Source organism: Pantherophis guttatus, chromosome 5 (assembly GCF_059756535.1).
Source record: "Pantherophis guttatus breed Tessera chromosome 5, ASM5975653v1, whole genome shotgun sequence".
Taxonomy (NCBI): domain Eukaryota; kingdom Metazoa; phylum Chordata; class Lepidosauria; order Squamata; family Colubridae; genus Pantherophis; species Pantherophis guttatus.
In genome coordinates this window covers 77093705-77118912 of record NC_142067.1, presented here as the reverse complement: position 1 = coordinate 77118912, position 25208 = coordinate 77093705, and the positions used below count along the sequence as shown (strand labels likewise).

Here is a 25208-nt window from a genome sequence, read left to right as displayed (position 1 = left end):
CACAAGGCAAGAGAATTATGCTGGGGCATGCAGAAGATCGGGTTGTTACCCACTACGATGATGGGAATTAATAATCCTGATGAAACCCACAATTATTACTATATGGAATATAATTATAATGTCACTCGGGTGGTTGTTTTTACTTTTATACATATAAGAAGATATCTACTACTGATGGGGGCAGATATGATTGAAGATCCTGAATAAACTGTTGCACCAGTAAGCTATGTTACCCGATTATGGATGTTGGTTCTACCAATCCAGTGGAAAGACCTCAAAGAAGATACTATATGGATTATAAATTTAAAGTCATTGTCTTTTCTTTTTTTTTTATTTAGATATAATGGAAAATATAGACATATATTTTTAAGTAGTGTGGGCAGTGAATCAAAGATGTTAAGAAATGTTGTGTATGGCAATTTTGCATGATGGTGGGTGAATAAGCTATTTAGTAGATTGATTAGTCTAAGAAAAGGGATTTTTAAGTGTTATATTTAGGGGAGTGGAGGAAATGGATAGAGTGGAATAAATGTTAAACTAGATTTTATGGGGAAGGCCGCTTTGAAATGTTATAGTAATATATATAGAAGATTAAATGTTAAAGTAGGACTTATCGTATAGTTTTAAAGTGGAGAAGTTATTTTATAATGTCATAGTATAATGTCTTTTTTTTTCCTTTCTTTTCTCTTTTTTGATATGTATGGATAAAGGGGGATGTTATAATATTAATAATATTTTTAGTAAGTAAAGGTCAATATCTAGAGGAGGGAGTAAGTAATCTGTTATGAATTAGGTTTTTTTTTGTTATGAAGAAGTCACAGGGGGGATGGGTGGGGAGGGGGGGTTAGGGAGGGGGAGGGAGAGGGGAAAAAAAGGGGGAAAAATTTGTATTTGAAAACTTTTTCAATAAAAAAAAAATTATTGCTACCTCTTCCATCTCTGTCTATTTGTATCATTTTTGGAATGATCTCATCTGTTTTTTCCTCAACACTTTCTGGTTTCTCCTCTATTTTCTGAATTTTTTGTTCATTTTTTATTGTCCTTTGCTGGGGTTTTCCTAATTTTATTGTATCTTGCATCAATTCCATCATTTCCTTATGATTCCTTGTTATATCTTCCTTAATACATTGAAACATCAACATTGTTTTCTCCTGCTGAGACATTTTGTGCTGATATACTACACTAATCATTGCTGAATATTCCACCAAAATTTCAATATCCTAATTGTCCAAAAACACCAAACACATCAGTATTAATAAAATTTACATGGTCCTGGAACTGTTCCTCAAACTGCCCTAAATTTATAGTCCTTCAAATTTGTACCCGCTGAATTTTCCAAACTTTAAGTCTTATTAAATTTTTCTTCTTTCTTCTTAGTATTCCAAATTGGCCTACCAAATTTCCCTAAATGCCTTAAATCCACAAAGTCAGATATGCAGTTTCAAAGATGTTGCTTGTTAATTGTAATCCACCCTGCCTTAAAAATCTTCAAACGGCTCCCTAATACTTCCAGGCAGCCAAAACTCCAGTTGATATGGAACCAAAATAAAAAGGCCTTCCAAGTGTTGTTTGTCTTTCAGTACTCCTCTTTTTGTTATTCTTGTATTATATCAAGTAATTCTTAGTCCAAAGTTATTCCCACAAAATACTAATAATAATATCTTCTTTAACCAGTAGATGGTGCCCCCACCCTAAAATCCAGCTTTAACCACCATACAATTCAGGGAAAAAATAGGAGACATGAGAAGCAAAATCCCTCTTTCTTTGCATGAGTTCTTCCAATAATCAAGTAATACTATCCACAAATTAAATCCCTTTTCACACTGCTAACAGTTCCAGTCCTTCTTTATTTTAAGACTTCACAATCTTCCCTTGATAGTTTGTTTCACATTTAGGTCTGTGATCTTTCTCCATGTAACAAATCACCGCTTTCTTAACTTTTTGGAGAATCTTTTTTTGAAAGTTTTTTTATTTGGGTTTAAGTCTTTAATATAGAAGATGAAAGTTATCTCACCCAGTTTCAAACCAACTCGCTCCAGCACATATTCTTTTTGTCCCAGTTGTCACAACTTCAGTCTTGCCAAAAACGGCCATAGTCTCTGCTGCCAATCAGGAGGGTTTTCTTTGGATCAAATGAGGAAATTGCTGTTTCCTCATGATCTACAAAGCATCTCTCCTTACTTCACCACCCCTGCAGGGTGGCTTTGGCCCCGTAGGGTCTCTTGGCAGGCAGGTATCAACTAGATTTTGTGAAGCCCTCATGGAGCTCTGTTGGCCCATTAACCATCCCGCTGCGATGCCAACTGGTCAAAATCCTACTTTCTGCATTTTTTTGTTCATCTTTCATTGTTATTTGCTGAGGGTTTTCTAGTCTCACATCTGTATCCTGCATCAATTCCCTCATCTCCCTATGATTCCTTGTCATAGTTTCCTGAATACATTGAAGCATCAATAGTATTTCTTTTTGAAATGTATTTGTTTTTTCCTGTTGAAACATTTTGCATTAATTTAATAGCTGAAGGTTACTCAATAATCCACCAAGATCCCAATGTCCCAATTGCCCAGAAACACACAAAAAATCCCAATATTAGTAAAATTTGCTCAGTCCCAGAACTGTTCCTTAAAATCCACAAAATTTATAGTCCTCAGAATTTTCCAATTTGCAGTGGAAGTTATCCAAATTTATAAGTCTTGTTTATTTTTTCTTCTTTCTTCTTTTGCCTTGTAGAATGTTCTGGTATTAATAATCCAGAGTAGCCCACCAAATTTCCAAAATCTCATTAATCCACCAAGTCAAGTATTCAGTTTCAAGGGTAATTCTTGTTAATTATAGTCCTCACTGCCTTAAAAATCTTTAAAAGGCTCATCGGTTACTTCCAAGCAGTCAGAAAGCAAATAGATATGAAACCAAAATAAAAAGGTCTTCCAGGTGTTGTTTGCCTTTCACTATTTCCTTTCTCCTCCTCCTTGTTTTCCTTCTGTTATCAATCCTCATTTTCTGTCAAGGCCCTTTCCCACCATGTAATAGTAAGTTCCAGCATTAAACGAAGCAAAGATATAACAGCTGATTGTCAAAAGATCGAGAGAGAAAAACCATTTTTCTTTATATGATTTCTTCCATTACTCAGACAGTATTATCCACAGTATTTTCACAATATTACAAGTTCCAGTCCGGTCTTTCTATATTTTAAAATTTCATAGTCTTACATTAAGATGTGTTTCTCTTTGGGGCCTGTAATCTATCTCTGTGTGTTAACTCGCCACTTTCTCAGCATTTTGGAGAGTCTTTTTTTTAAAAATTATTTTATTTGGGTTTAAGTTTCTAATATAGAACTTGAAAATCGTATCACCCAGTTCCAATCTTCTGTTCACAAACCACCGGCTCATAATCTTCTTGTCCTGGTTGTCACAGCTTTGGTCTGGCCATAATCGTTGTTGTCTCTGCTATCAGTCAGGAGGATTTCTTTGGATCAAGCAAGGAAATTGCCATTTCCTCACAATCGACACCATACCTCCAGGGTGGCTTTGGCTCCGTAGGGTCTCCTGGCAAACAGGTATTCACTGAGTTTCATGGAGCCCTGCTAGCCCATATCCGTCCCACTGCAATGCCAAATGGTCAATCCTGTATAGCATAACATCTTCATCTGCCCTTTACATATGACACTTCATATGGCTCAGGTTTCACATTGCTATAGAAATGTAGGAGCATCAACATCATCCTAACATCATCCCAAGTTATAGAGCTTTCATTGCCAGACTAAATAAATTTACAAACTCACTCAAATTGACCTCAGTTTCTGCATACTTAATCTATTATAGTGGGGGTTTTGTACAGTGTTACAGATGTTTGCCATTGTTTTCTTCCAGGATATATTTTTTTTTTACTTTACAATCAGGAAAACAGACTTGAATTTCCTAGGCCAACTTTCATACAAGTGCTAATTTAGCCTGATCCTGCTTATCTTCAGAGAATAGCCATGCTCAGCTAGATTTTGCTAACTGCTGAGGCCCACTGCAAAGTTTATTAATATTATTTCATCCTAATAGCTAAAATATGTTTTTCCTCACATTATAAGGAATGAAATAAAGTATATATTATCCAACTAAAGTATCAAAAACAAAATAAATTAATACTTCTGATTCCAATTTTTATGCCATAGCATTTATACCAATACTATGAAAATAAGAAATCCGCCAAGGGTTTAAATGTTTAATACCCTAAGATTTTGTCCTGATAGAGGTTTCTTTATACAAATTCTCCTGTATGAATATTAGCAAATATGTATTAATAGAGAAATCTTTTAATTGCATAAGGTAATGTCGTAGGAGTGACTGAAATTCACCGGTGCTTTTCTCATGATACGAGTGACATATTCAGCTGCTATTTCTAAGAAAGTAATATCCTGTGGCAATAGCACTTAGACTTATATACTGCTTCAAAGTGTTTACAGCCCTCTCTAAGCAGTTTATAGAGTCATCATATTGCCCCCAACAATCTGGGTTCTCATTTTACTGACCTCAGAAGGATGGAAGATTGAGTCAACCTTGAGCCGGTGAGATTTGCACTGCCGAACTGCTGACAATCAGCAGTCAGCAGAAGCAGCTTGCAGCAGTACTGAATTCTAACCACTGCTCCACCATGGCTCAATATACCCATTAAATAGCAGCAAATTATCATGAAAAACAAAACTTTTTTTTAAGAGGGAGCATCTAACTTTTATAAACTGGCCAGCTATATTTTTTTTAAATTGTTGAAGAAGTGACTACATATAAACATCACAAGAATTATTAATTTTTAAATATTTCATGCAGATGCTGCTCAACATAATAACCAAATTTGTTAACATGAGTTGCTGATAAACTAATGCATCTTCATCTTCAAATGAAAAGAATTAAATTATACATACCACAGTTTGGTGATTAACTTGAATCACTTCATCGCCAGCATGGATTTTCTTACATCGATCTGCAGGTGACTGAATTTAAAATAAAAGAGATGATAAAGAATACAATTCTTACAGATTATCATCTCTCCTTTTGCAAAAAAAAAAAAAAAAGAAAGAAAGAAAGAAAGAAAGAAAAATTAAGCTAGGGAAATTGTATTTAAAATTTCCAGTATTTTCCTGGAATTTTTCTAATAAATGACTGTATTTCTTTTGAAGTTTGGCTCATGGCTCATGAATTAATTAGGGCATCTTTCGGAAACTTCACAAAATAGTTTTGTAAATGTATAAATTTATTTTAAATTTTTAAAATATGTAAGCTTGGAATTCTTGGTCATATGTCAATTTTTATTATTTTCCAGTTAGGATGTAATTATGGAAACAAATAGAAAACCACAAATATAAAATCACAATTAAGCAATTAAGTAAATTCATAATTCCGCATAGAAACTATTATTTCAAAATAACTCTCAAACATTCAAGTTTAACTCATTATCTTCCATTGTTCTTCCCCCATTCTTTTTAAATACGATCTTTCAACAGTCAGAACATTTTCTTTAGGATTTTGAGAGGGGGGGGAGAGGAATGTTTTATGTATTTTAATATAATTGTATTAATAGTTGCAATATAAAGAGTCTTTTTAATATGGTTATCCAATTGACCACCAATTAGATATTTGCCAAGTATAAATGTAAAATCTGCAGAGATAGCAAAATATTTCTAAAATGTTTATTTCTGTAACTGTTTTTTAATTTGAACATGAATGTTCATTATCTTTTTTCTATATGTGAAAATTCTAGCAAAGTACTTGTTTGTGAGATAAGTAGCAAATCTGTTCATACCAGCTCATGAAAGTAACGACTCAAAAACCTCATCAATAAAAATCCACTAATTGCCAAGACGGTATTTTTTAAAAATTTAAAACACAGCAATATCTGCTTTAAAATCCAAACAGGACGAAGGCAGAACAGACTTCAGCCAAACTGAAGCAGAATGCTACCATTATGGTAGCATCTACAACTGAAAAAGTTATGTTTTTCAGTTCCAGGTGGATTGCTGTATTTAATCCTGAAAAAACTACCTATGTAATTTGTAAATGTAAATAAATAAATCAGAAAATAGGCTGAAGAGGAAGAAGTCATTTCGCCTAGTTCATTTGCCATCTACTTTTTGGTACTGTACAACAAGTAAGATTTGGGTGGACATAGAGTAATCTGGTCGTAGGAATTCCATCTCATTAATCAGGTACTCTGTTCAATATTCTACCCATTCTGAATGCTGGTTATTGGATTCTAAGGGTAAATTGTGAATTACCTTTCTAATAGGAATTTTGTTTAAAGATCCCCTTCAAAAATCCATCTGTGGCTGGTTAGAAGCTTTTTTGTTTAAGTGGTAATATCAGCTAGAAAAAGGAAATCTCACAAGCTGTAGCAAACAACTGAATCTATAAGATATAAGGATGGAGGTCTCAAACTTTCTTCACAAGAAGCCCTTCACATCCTATCCTTTCTTCCAGTTTTGGGATAGTGACTTATTAACTCCTGTTGCTACCAGCTATATTCTGGGGCTGCTCACTTGATGTGTATTATCTAACCCAAAGTATATGAGAGATAGCCTTTCACATCCCATGCTGCTTTTCTAGTAATTAAATGTTTAAAGAACAAAAAGTAGAAGTAGTTTCAATTTTGCAACCTCCTGATCATGTAATGTACAGGCACATCTAGAGAATAAAATCCTTCTTCCCTCATGGGAGGCAGATCAATTTTAGAAGAGGAAAACTAAATATAAACTTCATTGTACAAAATGAAAGATAAAAAGTTCATTTTTAATTATAAATATTAGAAATCCAAATGCACAAAAATATAAAAATATAAATTACAGAGCTGCCCAAATCACGATAGTACAGCTGACAATTTAAAAAAAAAAAGAAAAAAGAAAAAAATCTAACAGACGACAAAATTGTAGATTTGATATAAATGAATATTAACTATCCCAACATTTCCTTAAAGGAAAAAAAATCTGGCTCTTTAGTATTACACAGCAAACATAAATCAATCTAGTACTAATTCCTAGATAAATATTTTGCCAGGAAATAGAACAATTCCTGCAATGCATGTTTCCTCTGCACCAATTACCTGACTTCTCCAGATACTTGGAAATTCAGTTTTCATCAGGGGTTGCTAGGAAAATGATAAACTCTGCACTTTTCTAATGTCAATACATATATTTTTAGTATTTGTTTTAAAATAACCAACCTTCGCTATCTTTCATAAAAGGAAGGTTTGGGTATCTCATTCTGTACATTACTGAAAACACCTCTTACTTGCTGGGGATGTATACTGAATGTCTAGCATGAAGGCTGCCCTTTATGTGGAGATATGGATTGGTATGAGAGGCTGGAAGACAAGTTATCTTTACAATCATATCTACAAAGAAACATTAACATGATCATGGTTTTGTGAACAAAGGTGGATGATTTTCAGTCCTCTATATTAACTGTTTCAAAGGCAACTCCTTGACATCACTGATTTTCCCTCCACGGGATAAAGAAAGTGCTAAGAGTATCACATGCATTTCATTTATAACAGACACACTAAATGTATCCCAAATGAAAAGGCATTTTGAATCGTTTATAACACAGAATCCCACAGTTTATACAATAAGGATATTTAGAAGAAACAAATAAATGGAAACTATTCTCAGAATGCAACCCACTTAAAATTAAATTAAAATTAAATTAAATTAAATTAAAATTAAATGCAACCCACTTAAATTAGACCCACTTAAATTGGATATACTAAATTTAAAAGCAAAAGGCATTTTCTGTAGCCTCCATAACATTTCTTAACAATAAGATACTAAGACATATCATTTTCAGATAGGCCATATTATATATTTTTCTACAGTTTATTCAATTTATTCTAATCCATGAAAACACAAATATGTTTCATAACAATGTCTCTCCAAAGAAAATTCATAATACAAAAGCTTCTATTTAATTTCTGTTATTTGAAAGCATTTTTTAAATTCTAATGCTAAAACTGCCTTTTAGAGTTTGGATTCTTTTACATAAACTGCCAATGATAGCTCATTTAGTTATAAGTAATTAATTTACAGTTCTCTTATTATATGTGTTTTGGATCTCTGACTGTATTAAGTTTTGTTGTTACTACAACGATAACATAAATTTTCACAATTTTTAGGCAATAGTTTTAAGTGCAAATGATCCTAAAATACAGTCAGAGGATTATTATGTATGTAACAGAGTTCTATACAGTTTTGCTATTCCTTATACACTTTCTATGTATATCCCAGAATTGATCTACCCATCTGGAAATTACAAAATCTATTTTAAAAACACAAAAATATGGCTTATCCTAGCAGTATTTTATACCAGCACTTACTGACTTCTAACATGTGATAAAAATAAAATAAATGAAGCACATTGAATGTATCTTTTTGAATTATTTCCATGCCCTTTTACCAGCAATAGCTATATCTTTGTATAAGTGTATGACTTGGAAAATACATGGAAAACTGAAATGCTCTTTTTACATTATGTGATTGAGGGGAATGAAACTTAGAATGGAGCAGTTGCTAATATTCAAAGCTTGGCACCTCACAGGCATCCTGCCATCGAAAACTAAAAGGGGGGAGGATAGATTGGCAATAAAGTTGTGTATGTGATGGGAAATAGGGAGGGGGGAATGACAGGTGATAAAGACCAGAGAAGCTTGGAGCCAGTTTGAATCAGCATCCAAGGCCAGGCACCCTGAGAAAGAATGTGATTTACACCAAAACATCTCAGCATTCTCAAAACACTTTGACTTTAAGTTCTGATTAGCTGAAGACAGATTGGTCACAGAGGGAGGGCTGAGATGAGGGAAAACATTTCTGTATCTTTTGAGCATAGGAAACCCAGAGCTCACCTGGCATTACTGCAGCAAACATCTTTTAGTAAAAATAATCTTTTGTTTCAACCAAATAGAATCAAAGGTCTTTCTTCCCTAAGTGATCAGATTAAAGTAGGTCTGACATTAGGCGAGCTCTGCAGTTGTGGTCAACATGGAAAGGAAATTGCCTCTACCATGGGGACCATGCAAACAATGTCAGCTCAAGGGAGTGATCAGGAAGAGATCAAAGCCTGGGGGGAAGCATCCTCGAAACCCCCTCCTGGAGGGCTGGATCTATCCGAGTAGCTGGGAGAGGATGACCTATTAAGACCCTGATGTCCCTTGGGGTCAGGAAAAAGGAAGAATGGGAAGAGAAGCCCATGGAAGTGACATTCACCCATGGGAATTGTAGCAGCTGCCTGCAGGAGATGCGGTGGAGCTGGAGGAGCAGGAGGAAGAACTGATTGTAGGCAAGCTGGATTGAGAGGACTGGATGCTGGGGCAACCATAAAGTTCCTGAGGGGGACTTTTGGCAACCTTAAAGCACAAGAAGACCTGGCCCAGGTGGCAAACCTCACTGACCAGCCAACTTCAGCCATGGCAAGAGATGAGGCAACCACTTCTGCTGCCACAATGGCAGCAGCAGTGGGACCCATAGCAGTGGCAGCTGCTCCTGCACCTGGCCCTGCAGCCCAGGCTGCATTGGCTATAGGAATAGTGCCAGAGTGGCAGAGAGGATGCAAGACACCAGCCCTGGGCGTAAAGTTCAATGGAGACCCCAAGCAGTTGGGGTTCTTCCTGGCGCTTGTTTGGACATACATGGAAGAGTATGGTCTAGAAATAGCCATCAAAGGGGCTAAGGTATGGTGTGTGACCATGGCGTTGGAGGGGACCATGGCTGAATGGATGGCCACCCTCCACAACGACGATGCCTCAGAGCTGAGAAACTTCGGCGGCTTCATGGCCACCCTTTGGAAGCACTTCGAAGTCCCCTTAGCTCAGTGGTTCTCAACCTGGAGGTCACGACCCCTTTGGAGGTCGAACGGCCATTTCACAGGGGTCGCCAAAGCCCTCTCTCGCCCCCTCCCCACGCCTTCACTCACCCTCACTCTCTGCTCTGTTGGATCGCCGACCGTTCGCTTACCCCGCCCACTCCCAATCTATTGCTGCCTCCTGAGTCCCAACTGATGGCTAGAGGAAAAAAAACTGTTTAAATTCTTGCCGCGGGGCTTCAAAGGGCCGCCCTATAGCCAGTGGTGGGATTCTGCCGGTTCCGCCCCTTGCCCCGCCTCTCCGCACCACTATTTATTGCCAATAAATAGTGGTGGGCGAGGGGCGGGCGAGCCAGCAATTTAACAAACGGTTCGGTATTTTTTTGTAATTTTATTGGCCCGCGGAGCTTCAACATAGGCTAATTAGCCCTTGATTAGATCGGCTCCTGACTCTCAGCTGATTTGCTCTCAGCGGTTTTGCTCAGGGCTCTGTTGCTTGTTTGCTTGCTGGAGCAGTTTTTCCCCCCCTAGCTATGCTGAAAAACGAAACTGAAAGTAAAGCAGGCTGTTGGCTTTGCTGTTGCTGCAACGTTGGAAATTAGGCAGGCAGATTTCTTTTCTTTTTCCTCACCAAAAAAGGTAGGTGCAAACAATGGGAAATTTAGGGGAAAAGAGGAGAGTTCAAGATTTTAAAACACAAAAGAAAAAAAGCTCTATTTAACTAGGGAATTGTAATAATTGAGATACTATTAATTGTATATTGTGTTGAAAGCAGAAATGGTTAAGTTGTGGTTTGGAGGAATATATGGGGGAAAATTTTTGGTTTATTATTATTGGTAAATATAATTAATTGATTTGTAAGAAATTGGATTGCATGGAAATAATTGGAATATTCATGTTCATATTGATTAATATACAAAAAAGGTAGTTATATATAATTGATTTATATTAAAATGTTGAATTTATATTAAACAACTGTAATATTACATAATTAACCAATATGAGGATGGATATAAAAATAGATGACAATGGGAAGGGATATAATATAGAATAGAAGGGAAAAATTGAATTTGATTAAGATTAGAGATGAGGATGAAAGGTAATATTGGTTTTTTACAAAAATAGATGAGGAATAAATATGGCAAAAAGGAAATATAGAAATTGTAAATTTAATTGAAATGACTAAACACTGGTTAAATTTGTGAACCGGCCAAATACTCTGTTCAAAGAAAATACATTGTATGTTTGTATGTGTGTTTCTAATTATTGTTATTTATTCATATTTGTTCTCTTTTATTCTTTAAAGTTTAACAATTCATTCTTTATCTTAATATCTTTATATTTGTTTGGGGTTGGCTTTCTTCCCTTTCATCTTTTTTATTATACAGCAATCTTTCTCCTCAAACCTTCCACCTCTCTCTTTTCTTCCCTTCTTACTTTCTCTTCCTCCCCCTCTTCTTCTCCTCCCTACGTCCTCTTCCTTTCTCCTTCTCCTCCTCTCTTCCTCCCTCTCTTATCCTCACTCCTACTCGAATTTCCCTTCCCTTCCTTCCTCCCTCTCTATTGCTGTATCCTTTTATGCATATGGACTACTCAGAGGGCTGAAAAAGTTATTTCTGACTGGTCCTCGCACTTTTGACCAGTCCTCGAACTTACGACTGTCCTCACATTTTACGTTTTTGCCCTATCTTGTCACCATGGTGAAGAGAAGCAGTTGTGAAATGAGTGACATGGTTGTTAAGAATGCTACAATGGGCATAAATGATGACCAGTCATAAGTGCGAAGACCGGTCAAAAGTGTGAGGACCTGTCAGAAATCACTTTTTTCAGCCCTCTGGGTAGTCCTTTTGTGTATATGGACTACTCAGAGGGCTGAAAAAGTTATTTTTGACTGGTCCTCGCACTTTTGACCAGTCCTCAAACTTACGACTGTCCTCACATTTTACGTTTTTGCCCTATCTTGTCACCATGGTGAAGAGAAGCAGTTGTGAAATGAGTGACACAGTTGTTAAGAATGCTACAATGGGCATAAATGATGACCAGTCATAAGTGCGAAGACCGGTCAAAAGTGCGAGGACCTGTCAGAAATCACTTTTTTCAGCCCTCTGGATAGTCCTTTTGTGCACATGGACTACTCTGGTCCTCGCACTTTTGACCAGATCTCGAATTTACGACTATCCTCACATTTTATGTTTTTTGCCCTATCTTATCACCATGGTGAAAAGAAGCAGTTGTGAAATGAGTGACATGATTGTTAAGAATGCTGCACAGGCATAAATATGAGGATGGTCATAAGTGTGAGGACCAGTCAAAAGTGCGAGGACCTGCCAGAAATGACTTTTTTCAGCCCTCTGAGTAGTCCGTATACACATAGCCATGGCCACCCGGTCACATGACCAGCTAGCCATGCCCACCCAGTCACATGACCTCCAAGCCATGCCCACAAAATAAGCCACGCCCTCAGAACCGGTAGTAAAAAAAATTTAGAACCCACCCCTGGTTGGGGGTCACCACAACATGAGGAACTGTATTAAAGGGTCGCGGCATTAGGAAGGTTGAGAACCACTGCCTTAGCTGATCACAAAGCCAGAGACCACATAAAAATCATCAGACAAGGCTTCAGGGGAATGGCCAAGTACACCCAGGATTTTTGCAACCTGGCCTGCCAACTGACTGACTGGCCAGAAGACATCTTGATCATATGCTTCCGAGACAGATTAAGTGACAAGGTCTACAACACCCGTGTCTCCAGGTGTTCTGCCCCAGCTCCTCGGATTTCTGAGGATATAGACACACACTAATGGTCCTTATCACATTTATTAAGTAGCAAGAATAAACCAAAGTCCGGCAAAGGTTGGCAACCAGCCCAAAAAGCAAGATAAGACTTTTCCAAAAATGCTTTGTTGATAATTACAAGTTGTTTCTAGCAAGAAACTTACTAACGACGTGTGACTTAAATAGGCTAAGGGAGTGGCCAATTATCCTCAAGCCTTACTCTCGAGGAGACCTCCTCCTCCTGAGTAGCCACTCCTATCTTTTGGCAGCCCTGCGTGCTCAAGCATTGAGAAGAGGCTCCTCCACTTCGCTCTCTCCACTTGAAGGAGCCTCTGGAGGTTCTGAAGGCCCTGGCTGAGTCTCTGCCTCTGGCACTATATCCTCTTCAGCCTCCTCACTGTCCGACGTGAGCGCCGGCTGCGCAAACTGCTGGCGCAACACCACACCATTCTCCTCATCGTCGGGATCAGCACAATCCACGCAGGCTGCTGGCGGGCCACAACACCAGGGGAGACCCCCCCCCACCTCCATAGCTGGTATCTCCTTGCTTGACCTGGTTCGATTCAAATATTGGCCAAACTGTGGGTGGCAAAGATTCCACCCTGAAAAGGAGGAGGCTCAGAAAAAATTGCCATATGAGCAGAGCCCACACTGATGATCTATTGGCTGCTTTAGGTTCAGGAAGGAGGGACACTGAACTGCTGATTGCTAAGCTGCATGTCCAACCCAGAAGGTGACTCCGGGTCCTGCCAAAAAATTGGCAAAACCACCATAGAGAGATAGCCCTGAAAGAAATATAAGTCATAGAGTTCAACACATCTCCCAAGGATGGTGAGAGAACTCCAACCAGCCTGGCAGACAGTCCAGTGGAAAACGTATCAGACTACAACCACTGATCCCTTGGTAAGTCACCTGGTCAACGCAGTGACCATTCCTATAGAACTGGTGGTTCAATTTAAGGGGAGCCTAGTAGCCCTCTTGGACTTGGGGTTCACCAGATGTCTGGTTAACCCTGCCCTAGTTGAGAAATTAGGTGTGACACCCATCGGATCACTCACATAATGTGTATGAAGGAGCAACTCAGATAACTTGATCTGATATCATTTCCACCCTAAGAGAAATGTTAACCAAGTAATATAAACCAACAGAAAAGAAAACTAGATTCGGCATTCATGTTTATTGTGCTGACCTAAAAATGGAGCATTAGTAGCCCTCTCAATTACTTATGAGGATTCAAATAATATGAAAGGGTAAGACAACTGTAGCAGCAAACTTTAACTCTGGCTTACATACATTCAGTTAAATTCATCCATGTGTTCAATTGTACAGGGATGGGGATCCTTCTAGTTTTGGTAAATTGGAAATAAATATTTAAACAAGGACCTTCTATAACAAAATAAACCATATGATGACTGCTAAGATTATTGTTAAAATAGTTTATATTTAGAGATGTTAGGTCTTTATCAGAATTGAAAAGTCTGATCTTTCTTTTAAGAAGACAATGTCCATATCATATATATCATATCATATCATATCATATATCATATCATATCATATCATATCATATCATATCAAATCACAAGCCAGATTTATCAATGCACATACCTAAGTGCAGTGACCCGTTTATCCCTTCAAGTCTGTGGATTGGTCAGCCAGCCATAGAATTTACTATGTACTGTGTGAATTTAGTGCAAAAGTAACTTGTGGAAAAGAACATTGTCATAAATTTGACCTGAGCTAGAGACCCCTCCATTGTTTATTCCCACTGGAAGTTTCCAGTGTGCTTCATTTGCATGACACAGTAAGCCCTTACAAATTAAAGATAGTTATTTCCTAGTGTGTGGTATAGGAGTGAAGGAACAATCTGTAATGTTTTATGCATAAATTAATGTCAAACTAATCTGTTTTGTATTATTATTTGAACTGCACAAGTGGATTTAGATGAGAGTTGGAGAGTTTCTGAAATTCCAACTACTGCACTATATACCGTATTTAGGGTGGCTATTATATAAATTATTACAGTGGAGTGTCCATAGGGTGAGCTATGGATGCATAAGCAATATAATATATTCTTGATCCTTTGCAATTAAGATAGGTAATCACAGGGATAATTTAATCTAAAGTTAAATTTAAAAATGCTCCACACCTCAGCAAAATGTATTATCAATACTTACATTTTCTGTTGTTCCAGTAATTACATGGAGACCATCATATGTAGATTTAATGTACATACCCTAAGAAAAAGACATTATGGGAAAGAATTTGAAAAGTTTTTTCATACTATCATCCAACATACATTTCTCATCCATCTAAAATTCATCTGCTAACAGTGATACAATAGAATACTACTCTGAATAATTTTAAAAAAGTGATTCCATTCCATTCCTCAAAAAACACTCAAGATCATTGCTCAAAAAAATAAAGGGAACATAAGCAGAAGACATCTGAGATCTGAATGAATGAAATAGCCTCATTAAATACTTTGTTCGTTACATACAGTAGTTTTGTGTTCCCTTTAGTTGTTTGAGCAGTGTATAAACTACTGTATGTAAAGACCAAAGTATTTAATAAGGCTGTTTCATTCATTCAGATCTCGGATGTCTTCTGCTTATTTTCCCTTTATTTTTTTGAACAGTATATATTAGATGTAAATTATTTTAAATTTTGTGGTAACTATCTTCGGATGGTATTCATTTATTTGTAATGATTCATCATCTGACTTAGATTTGTGTGATATGAAGCATATTCTCAATTGTCAGGCAACAACTGTAACGAACCATAAAATTATTTAAAATAATTCTATATGGCAGCATGTTCATGTCTACTACCCTGGAGCAGGACACATAGTCTCACTTTTATAAATGTAATCTATAGGTACACCATTATAAACCATAAAGGCAATAAAAAATACTGGGCAAATCCAGATGTGTACTGAATCAAATCAGGCATACTTCTCAGATGTGTCAATCATTTTATACTGCACAACGTATGGTTTCATGGTAACAGGAAGCTATATAGCAGTGGTGAAATGAAAAATTTGTTACTACCGGTTCTGTGGGCATGGCTTGGTGGGGGGAGTAATGTGACTGGGTGGGCGTAGCCAACTTTTTTTTTTTTTTTTTACTTTTTTAAAGCATTTTTTAACAACCTATTCTGGCAAATAGGTTGTAAAAATGCTTTTAAAAGGTAAAAAAAGGCTCTGACGATCACAGTTCTGGCGAGCGATCGTCAGAGCCTTTTTTTTACTTTTAAAAGCATTTTTTACAACCTATTTGGGCAAATAGGTTGTAAAAATGCTTTTCAAAGGTAAAAAAAGGCTCTGATGATCACAGTTGTGGCGAGCAATCATCAGAGCCTTTTTTTTCCTTTGAAAAGTAGGAAGTAATGACACCCAGGTGGGTGGGCAGAGCCTTGCATCGCCATCGCTACCGGTTCTCCGAATCACCTGCCACAATCACTACCGGATCGCCCGATCTGGTCCGAACCGGGAGCATTTCACTCCTGCTATATAGGGTTTCCCATAATTATTTGAAGTGATATCTTAATGTTTTTAAAAATCCAAAGTTTCAAGAAGCCACCATGAAAGAAAATGGGGAAAGATTGTAAAAGGTAAGGCCATCTTTTCATGATAAAAAAATGGGTCAATTCTTCTTCAATATAGTAAGAAGAATGTACTGATTTCAGAGGATTTAATATATAATATTTTAATAAACATGTTCATTGAAATATATGTTGATTGAAACAAAAAATAGGTAATTATGCAGAGAATTATTATAAAGCATTTCAAATCATAATCACTGAACTATTTACTTACAGTACTAACAGGATCAATAAAAAGGTTTCTAATATATGTAAGCATTTATTTTGCAGTTATAAATTTGATTCAAGAACTGAGTGAAATTGATGTATAATCAGTTGATACATGTAATTCAACACTGAAATTTAGTAAAAATTCTCAATAGATTAAATTTCTTTTTAAATTAACAGTTGAGATATACCATAAAATACCTTAATTCTATTAACTTTACTGAAAAAGTTGTATTCTTTATAATTTACAATGTTCCCAAATGTTCAAATGAATATAAAGCCTACAGTGAACATAAACTTCCAAATTCATGCTGATACAAATGTAGGTTATATTTTTCCATTCTAATTTTTACAATACCCATTGATACATTTCTTAAATGACAGATCCAGTCTGTCTCTCTCTCTATGGTTTTAATATTTTTGAATGCATAATTGGTAGATAGGTCTAGGGTGCCAGGTGAAGAAGCTGATTTCTAGTTTTACTCTGTAGAACTCATGATTATGATCAGTTAAACTAAAGCATCTATTTATTTGTGTTTTTATACCCCTGGTAAATAGAAATGACCCAGGGGTGAGTTCTACTTACCTTTACTACTGTTTCGCAATGGAGTCGCGTGCACACGCTCTTCTGCGCATGTGCAGAAGCATTTTCATGACGTCAGGGTCAGTGGGTGGAGCCTCCCACCAGTTTTACTACTGGTTCTATAGAACCAGTGCGAACCGGGGGCAACCCACCCCTGAAATGACCAGATATAATTGGCTCTCCTGTTGATGGGGGAAAGGAATTCTAAGGAAGGTGTGGTAGAAACTTTGAAAAAAGTATTTCCGTGTATCATCACACATAATTATAATCAGTTTCCAACTTTTTTCAATAAACAAGACTCTCAAATGATAAGTCTGAATTTATTTTTAGTTGTTCTTTGATGAAAATGATTAACTAAATTTTCTTAATTTGCACTGTTATTTAAAATCTGCTTTAAGAACACTTCAATATGTCTTATAAAAAACTCTAATACTTCCTTTTACTGAACCCTGTCAAATTATCTTCCTGGAGAAGTTAGCTTCATATATCAAATTACCTTGGTTAAATATATTTTTATCGTACTTTAATTTTAAGGAGTTTTTTAAAAAACTAGCTCCGTTCTTTGTGGGATTTTTAAAAATTGTTATTATTATCATCAACTTCTTTGTTTTTCTGTCTTAACATAACACAGTTATGTGTCTGGCTTTTTTAAAACTGCAACTATCCATTAGAAGAAAATGCCCTCTGTCCTATATTACACAGACAATTTGGAGGTATATAACTTGCTAGCTTAGAATAAATTAGTACATTTGGTCTAAATCTCTTGTCCTCCATATTATTTTATACTTAAAGTATATAAAATACATACTTTATATATTTTATATATGGCTTCCAAGATAAAGGATTGTTTGCTCTTGATTATATAGTTAAAACTTCATATTTATTTTCTATCCATATAAATCAGTGGTGAAATATAAAATTTGTTACTACCAGTTCTGTGGGTGTGGCTTGGTGGTGGTGGTGGGAATATGACTGAGTGGGCGTGACCAACCTTTTTTTTTTATTTTTAAAACCATTTTTTCTACAACCTCTTTGGCTGAAGAGGTTGTAAAAAAATGCTTTTAAAAGCCTCTGATGATCCCAGCTGAGCCGCACGATCATCAGAGGCTTTTTTTTTTACTTTTAAAGTATTTTTTCGGCCAAAGAGGTTGTAGAAAAAATGCTTTTAAAAATTAAAAAAAAAGCCTCTGATGATTGCCCGGCTCAGCTGGGCAATTGGGGGGGGCAGGGATTTTTGCTACCAGTTCTCCAAACCACCCCCTCCATCGCTACCGGATCGGGTGATCCGGTCCGAACCAAGAGCATTTCACCCCTGATATAAATGTCATTTTTAAAAAATGACTATTTAGGAAACTGTGCAATATGATTTTATAGAGTTCTTGCTGACAGAACTTCCTTTGGTGTCTTTTTTCTTGATAACTGCCCTGCATCAAGACTTGACAGATAATTTCTCCTTTGTTTCCCCTCCTTTTAGTTTTAATGGGCTCTTGATTTGGGGGATCTATAACAATTCGCTACAGCCATCTTGCCATGGCCAACTCATCATGGGACAACTAGCCACATCACGGGACAACTCACTGCAGGACAAGAGCTACACCAATATCAAAGAAATGGTGAACTAGAATAATTAAGGAAAAGAGCAAAAGGAGGGACAAAATGAAATGTGAATGACAAAAATTAGAATAATGTTTATTTTAAATAATTGAATTGTTAAATTGTTCCACGGAGAGTTGGCTATGGTGAGTTGTCCTGTGGCAAATTGGCTGTGGTGAGATGTCCCATTCTGGATTTTGAAGCTATCGATCTGTGTATTTTGTTACTACTAGACCTAGTTCTTTTCATTAAGCAGCAAAATATAACCCCAACATCTTTAAAATTTGCAGTGGAGATTCATCTTCCTATTCTGTAGAAATGTTTTGCTGCTATTTTTTAGAAAAAAATTGTTAGGAGCCAGGGGGGGAGGCGGCTGCTTGGAGGCCATCACCTGACCAGAGACCAGTTATCCCACCTATGTGGTTCCAACTAGCCAGCCCGAGGTTCCACCTAGGTACAGGCTACAGCAAATCCGAGGAACCCCAGCCGGTGAGCGAAATAGCGATGGGGTTAGCGTCAGCAGAACCAGGACTGCAAAAGGGACCAGTTACTGAGAAGATGGCAAGGTTAGCAGACAGTCACTCCCAGCTGATGAGGCCTCAGCCTGTTGCCCCCTGCCTCCCAATTGGCATTGAGCACCTCCCCTTGGAGGGCCTGACCATCGGCTGGCTGGCTCGGCCTCCTCAGGCCAAGGAGCTCCTATAGGCTATTGGCAGCCACAGCCATACCCTGGAGCTACCACACCTGAGAGCTATCTTTGATGGTGAGCCTGCCAGGCTGGCTTTGTTCCTGAGCCAGGTTGTTAGCCACCTAAACCACTTTGCCCACTTATACCCCAGCCACTGGGCCATGGTGATGGTGGCATTGGAATGGGAAGCTGCAGACTAGGTAGTGGATCCTTATAGTGAGAACGCTTGGGAGTTGGGGGATGCCAGTCTACTGTTGGAAGCCTTGCAAGACGGTTTCGAGGATGTGACCCAGGCCCAGTGGCCAAAGGGGAATTTATGGTGCTAAAGCAGGGAACCTGACTGGTGCCAGACTATATCCAGTAGTTCTGCCAGCTTTCTGGGAAGTTACGACAATGGCTGGAGCAGTTGTTGGTCCATTAGTTCAAGACAGGTCTTGATCAGGAGTCTGCGCCAGGCCTGTGTATACCAGGGTCTACCTCCACGGCTGAATAAGTGGTACCGGGCAGCCACCAAGTTAGATGCCAAACTGAAGGAATGCCGCCCCAAGGGGGACTTGGGTCCTAGGCCATGGAGATTCCCTGAGAGATTCCCTGAGAAGCATCCTGCCATCAAAGGGCCAGCCCAGAGGTGGGTTCTACTTATCTTTACTACCAGTTCACATCGGGAGCACGCGTATGCTTCTGCGCATGCACAGAAGCTTCTGCGCATGCACAGAAGCTTCTGCGCATGCACAGATCACCTATGATGATGTCCGGGTCGGTGGGTGGAGCCTCCCACCGGTTTTACTACCAGTTCTTGCAAACCATTCCAAACCGGGGGGCAACCCACCACTGGGCCAGCCCCACCTGCAGTAGCCAGTCTCTGAAGAGACCCGCTTGCCCGCCTATGCAGTGCTTTAGGTGCAGTCAGCCAGGCCACCAGGCAGCTGAATGTCTGACCCCTACACTGAAGGGGAGAAGTAGGAACCTAGGGAAGGTCAGAAAATCACCCCAGAAAACCCCTGAGAAATCCAGGGCAGCATACCAGGTGGTAGAGGCCCTGCAGCCACTGCCATATGAGGAAGAGGCACCAATCAAGGGGAAAAACCCATGGCTCCCATATGACAGTGACAAGTGCCCCCATCCAGCCTTTCGTGATCCAGGTGTCTCCCACAGCCCCTAGATTGGGGGTTCGTGGAATGTTGGAGGCCTTGATAGATTGCGGGTGTACCCCATGCTTGATTAGCCTATTGGCGGCCACCAAATTGCGGGTTAGGACAAGGAGGTTGGCCAAGCCTCTGTGGTTTGAGCAAGTGGATAATTCCCTGATTGGGGGGGGGTGTCCCGGCTACCCATATCACAGAGCCGGTGCAATTAGAAATGTCCATGAACTGGGAGATGATCCATTTTGTCGTCGTACCCAGAATGACCGAAGCGGTGATCCTGGGCTTGGCATAGTTGGACAAGTGGGGCCTGACCATATAGTGGGAGGGAGGGTACAGGAGGCTGAGGATAGGCGGGGGTCCTCTCCTGACACTGCAAAAGCAGGTCCGTAGGGAGTGGACCTATGCTGGAGCAGTGAGGCTTCAGAAATTGGTAAGCCTTCCCTATCCTTCGGTATTCACGGACTTAATGGACATGTTCAGTGAAAAGAAATGTGATGTCCTGCCTCCCCACCATCTAACTGACTATGCCATTGAGATCATCCCCAGGGCGAAATTGCCCAAACCCAAGATGTACTCAATGACACCCCGGGAGATGGAGGAGCTGCGATGCTACATTGATAAGAACCTGGCCAGGGGTTTCATTCAGCCAGCATGCTCCAGGATCACTGTCCCTGTATTGTTTAAGAAAATAAAGATGGATTGATGTATTTGTGCATGGACTTTAGGGGCATAAACAGGCTTTGTGTGAAAAATATATACCCGCTATCCCTGATGAAGGACATGTTGGCCCACCTGGCTAGGGGCAAAATCTTCACTAAACTGGACTTATAGGAGATGTACTATAGGGTTCTCATAAGGGATGGGGATGAGTGGAAAACTGCCTTCAACTGCCCCCCAGGGAGCTACCAGTTTAAGGTGATGCTGTTTGGGTTGCAAGGGGCCCCTGTGGTGTTCATGAAGCTCATCATCAAAGTGCTGCATGAGCACCTATAACTGTTGTGGTTCCGTTACCGGAGCCTGTGTCATCGTCAGGAGAGGACTCCGAGAGTGAAGGGGAGGAGTTGGCAAGGCCTCCCTCTCCAGGACCCTCCTCTTTGGCAATGCCTTCGGTGTCCGCCGAAGGGCAAGAGATAGAGCCAGGGCCAAGCACGTCCATGCAGTCACAGATGGACAGTGATGAGGGTAATGAGTCTTGGCTGGACCCACGCCAGCGTCGCAGAGATAAGCGCGCGCAACAGAAGAAAGGGCGTGCCCAAGATTAGGCTGAGTCACTGGACCACACCACTCAGGATATAAAAGGGAGCGTGGTGGCCAGTCAAACCTTGTGACGAACAAAGCTGAAAGCTTCCACGCCATTCTGCATTGCCGGACTTTTGCTTTAAGACTGGATTATCTCTGGACTTGATTGTAATTATTGAGCTGCTTTCCTTTGATGTATCAGAAGTGGGGAGAAGTTATCTCTCCTCTTTGTAAATAATAAATTCTTGGCAGGCAGCCACTAGGTTGTTGCCAAGTTCCGTTATCATAAGGAAAAGGATTTTGCCGGCTGGTTTGGTCTTTAACTCCTGAACGTCTGTTGGGGTGTGTGCGTGGGGTTGGGGACAGAACAGTAACAAGGGCATGTTGGTTTATTTGGGTGATATTCTAGTATATACTACAACAATAGATGAACATATCTAACTAGTATGGCAGGTGTTGGAAAAATTACTCGTGGCATATTTGTATGCAAAACTGTCCAAGTACGAGTTCCACCAGATCCATTTGGACTATTTGGGATATCTGGCATGGGGGGGAGATGGATCCCGCAAAAGTGAAAGCTGTCCTGGAATGGCAGGCACCCAGGACGCATAAGCAGTTGCAGAGTTTCCTGGGGTTTGCGAACTTCTATAGACAGTTCATTCCCTCATTCGCCTGGTTAGCTCTGCCAATCACCAACTTACTAAAGACCAAACCTGCCACAACCAAGCCCTGTCCCAATCAACCCCTCCAGTGGACCATGGAGTGCCAGTGGGCCTTTGAAACTCTGAAGGCCCTGTTTGCCCAGGAGCCAATCCTCAGACACCCAGATCCCAACCGACCCTTCGTCATCCAGGCTGAACCGAATGACGTAGCCAACAGAGCCATCCTTTTGCAGCGCAACAACAAAGGCAAGTTGCAACCATGCACATATACCTCCAGGAAGCTCATTGACACAGAAAGAAGATGGGCAATTTGGGAAAAGGAGTCATTCGCAGTGCATTAGGCGCTGCTGACATGGCAACATTTCCTGGAGGGGAGTATAGACCACAGGGAAGTTATCGCCAAAACAAGTGCGATAACAACACTTCAGGGGCTTTCAATTTCCTTTAAAATAACATACCTGGTGGGAAGAACTTCTTAGCAGATGCCTTGTCCTGGGTGCCGCAGTACAACAGCAGTCAGGAGGAAGTAGTACATGCAATCAATCCTCTGGCCCAGCCAGTTGCAAAAATCATAGCCAGCTGACAAGCTAAGGGAGGGGCAAGATCTGAAGCAAATGACCTGACCCAAACTCTGAAAACTGTGTTGTTAACTGACCCCTGGTTCCTAAAGGACTAAAAGTTGCTAACCCACAGGGAGGGGTTAGCATGGGAGGGGTTATTTTGTAGTACATCTGGTGTACTGCAAACACAGGTCCTACGAAGTTGTCATGACATCAAGCAAGCCGGTCACTTTGGCTACCTGAAGACATTAAACCTGGCCAATAGGCAGTTCTGGTGGCCACGGATGAAGAGAGATATCAAGGCCTACGTTGCCTGACCTGTGCCACAATGAAAAAGAGGCCAGGGAGGCCTCCAGGTCTCCTGAAATCGGTAGCCAATGTCACTGTTCCAACTCTCCAAAACCAAGAAACAGAAATAAAAGGTTCGATTAACTGCTTTTAATTCTTGCAGGCCTGGAAACATCGGCACATAGCAACCAAAACAAAAGCAGCAATAACCGTTGCTGTTTTCCCACCAATTTACACCCCCGTGCATGCCTGCCCCACCCACATGGCTGTAGTACTTCTTGAGAGGCCTGGAATCTTTCTGTTGGGCCTAGTTCTTTCTTCTGCTGCTGGACTGCTCTCCAACTGATTGTTGGCCAGCTGCTTCGTCATCAACCCCCACGCCGTGAGTCTACTGTTTCTCATTATCCTAGTAAGCCTCCCCCCCCACCCCTGGAATGGCAACCCTGAGATGGTCTGCTGGAGGCTTGCCGTTTCAAGGGTTGACAGGCAGCTTCCCTCTACCATGGAGATGACATCTGGAAGATAAGCAAAGACCATAATTAGTTGCCTGTTGAGCGGGGTCCCACGCAATCACTCCCACCCAGTTTTCAAGGGTGCTCCTGGTGGAACCATCTCACCAACTGTGTGGCCTTCATCTCCCAACTCCTTACCCAAGATGCCTCTGATAGGGGATACCTCTTCCATTATACCAGGTATTGTAGGGCCCCCTATGAATGCAAGAATCTAAGATCTGCTCAACCTTGTAGTGCGCCTCCCCCCCCCAACTTGAATGGCCCCAGTTTCATGCTTCGGGGGATCTTGTACCTCCGTGGTCTCTACATGTCTCAACAGATTACTGTGGAATACCGAGTGTATTCTCCCCAACAGATGAGGGAGTTTCAGTTCCACTATGACTGGGTTAAGTACATGGACTATGGGAAATAGACCCAGGAATTTAGGGACTAGTTTATGGCAGGGTACCTTTAGACATAGGTATTTGGTGCCAACCTGGAATGGGATCTGGGGGCTCCACTTCTTGTCGGCCTGGACCTTTTGGGTCTCTGCTGCCTTCCTTAATGCTACTATCACCTCCTACCATACCCTTTGCATGTTGCCCACCCACTCAGTCAGGGTAACAGACGAGGGGGAATCCCAAGGGTACTCGGGAATGGCGATAAACTCTATCCCATTGGCCACTTTGAAGAGAGTGAACCCTGTGCTGCTGCGCACTGTGTTGTTGTATGCTACTTCTGCGAAGGGTAGGAGGTCAGCCCAATCGGTCTGTTGATAGTTTACATAACATCTTATGTATTGCTCAATCATGGCATTGGCTCTCTCTACCACTCCATTGGTAGCCAGATGGAATACGTAACTCAGGCCTTGAGAGGACCCATCATTCTAAGGAACTCCCATCAGAATTTGGCTGTGAATTGCACTCCCTGGTCTGAGATGATCCTCCATGGGATGCTGTGGAGTGGTATATGTTAGTAACATCTTCGCCATCTTACATGCTGACGGGAGGCTCAGACAGGTTTGCTTTGAGAATAGGTCAATAATTGTCCATATAACGGTATTTCTGTTATTCTCACGGAGCTCTATGATGAAATCCATGGCTATTTCTTCCCATGGCCAAGTGGTATTAGATACAGGTTGCAAGAGGCCTGGTGATTTCCCTGGTCATTTTTTCATTGTTGCACAGATTGTACAGCTCCGGACATAGCCCTCTAGGTCTTTTTTCAATTTTGGCAACCAAAATTGATAGTTGACCAGATGTAGGGTTTTCAGGAACCCAAAGTGACCCACTGACCTTGCATCATGGCACTGCTGCAGCACAGCCATCCGCTAGGTGTGAGGGACATATCATTTGCTCCCCTTCCATGCCAGGCCATCTCTCTGGGTTAACATCTGCTGGTTCTCCTGAAACCATGGGTTGGTGGGCAGAGCAGGTCATCTCATCCAGTCCTTCTTCTGATTGTTGCATTGCCTGCCTTCAGGTTGTGGCTTGAGCCACAGATTACAGAGGAGATATAATGGCGTGAACTACATCTCCCCATCCACTAT

General features: G+C 40.1%; 1 protein-coding gene across 5 annotated transcripts in view; it reads right to left on the bottom strand.

Annotated features, from left to right (window-relative positions):
• CNKSR2 (connector enhancer of kinase suppressor of Ras 2) overlaps positions 1-25208 on the bottom strand; it is a 452425-nt gene that overhangs the window by 320356 nt on the left and 106861 nt on the right. For 4 of the 5 annotated variants that reach the window (XM_060686726.2, XM_087871349.1, XM_060686725.2 and 1 more), the window contains exons 7-8: positions 14778-14837; positions 4908-4976 (exon numbers count right to left, since the gene is read on the bottom strand). The exons of the other annotated variant lie outside the window; for it this stretch is intronic. In XM_060686726.2, coding sequence (XP_060542709.1) covers positions 4908-4976; positions 14778-14837 — 129 coding nt within the window. The remainder of the gene's footprint in view (positions 1-4907; positions 4977-14777; positions 14838-25208) is intronic. 5 annotated transcript variants of the gene reach the window in all.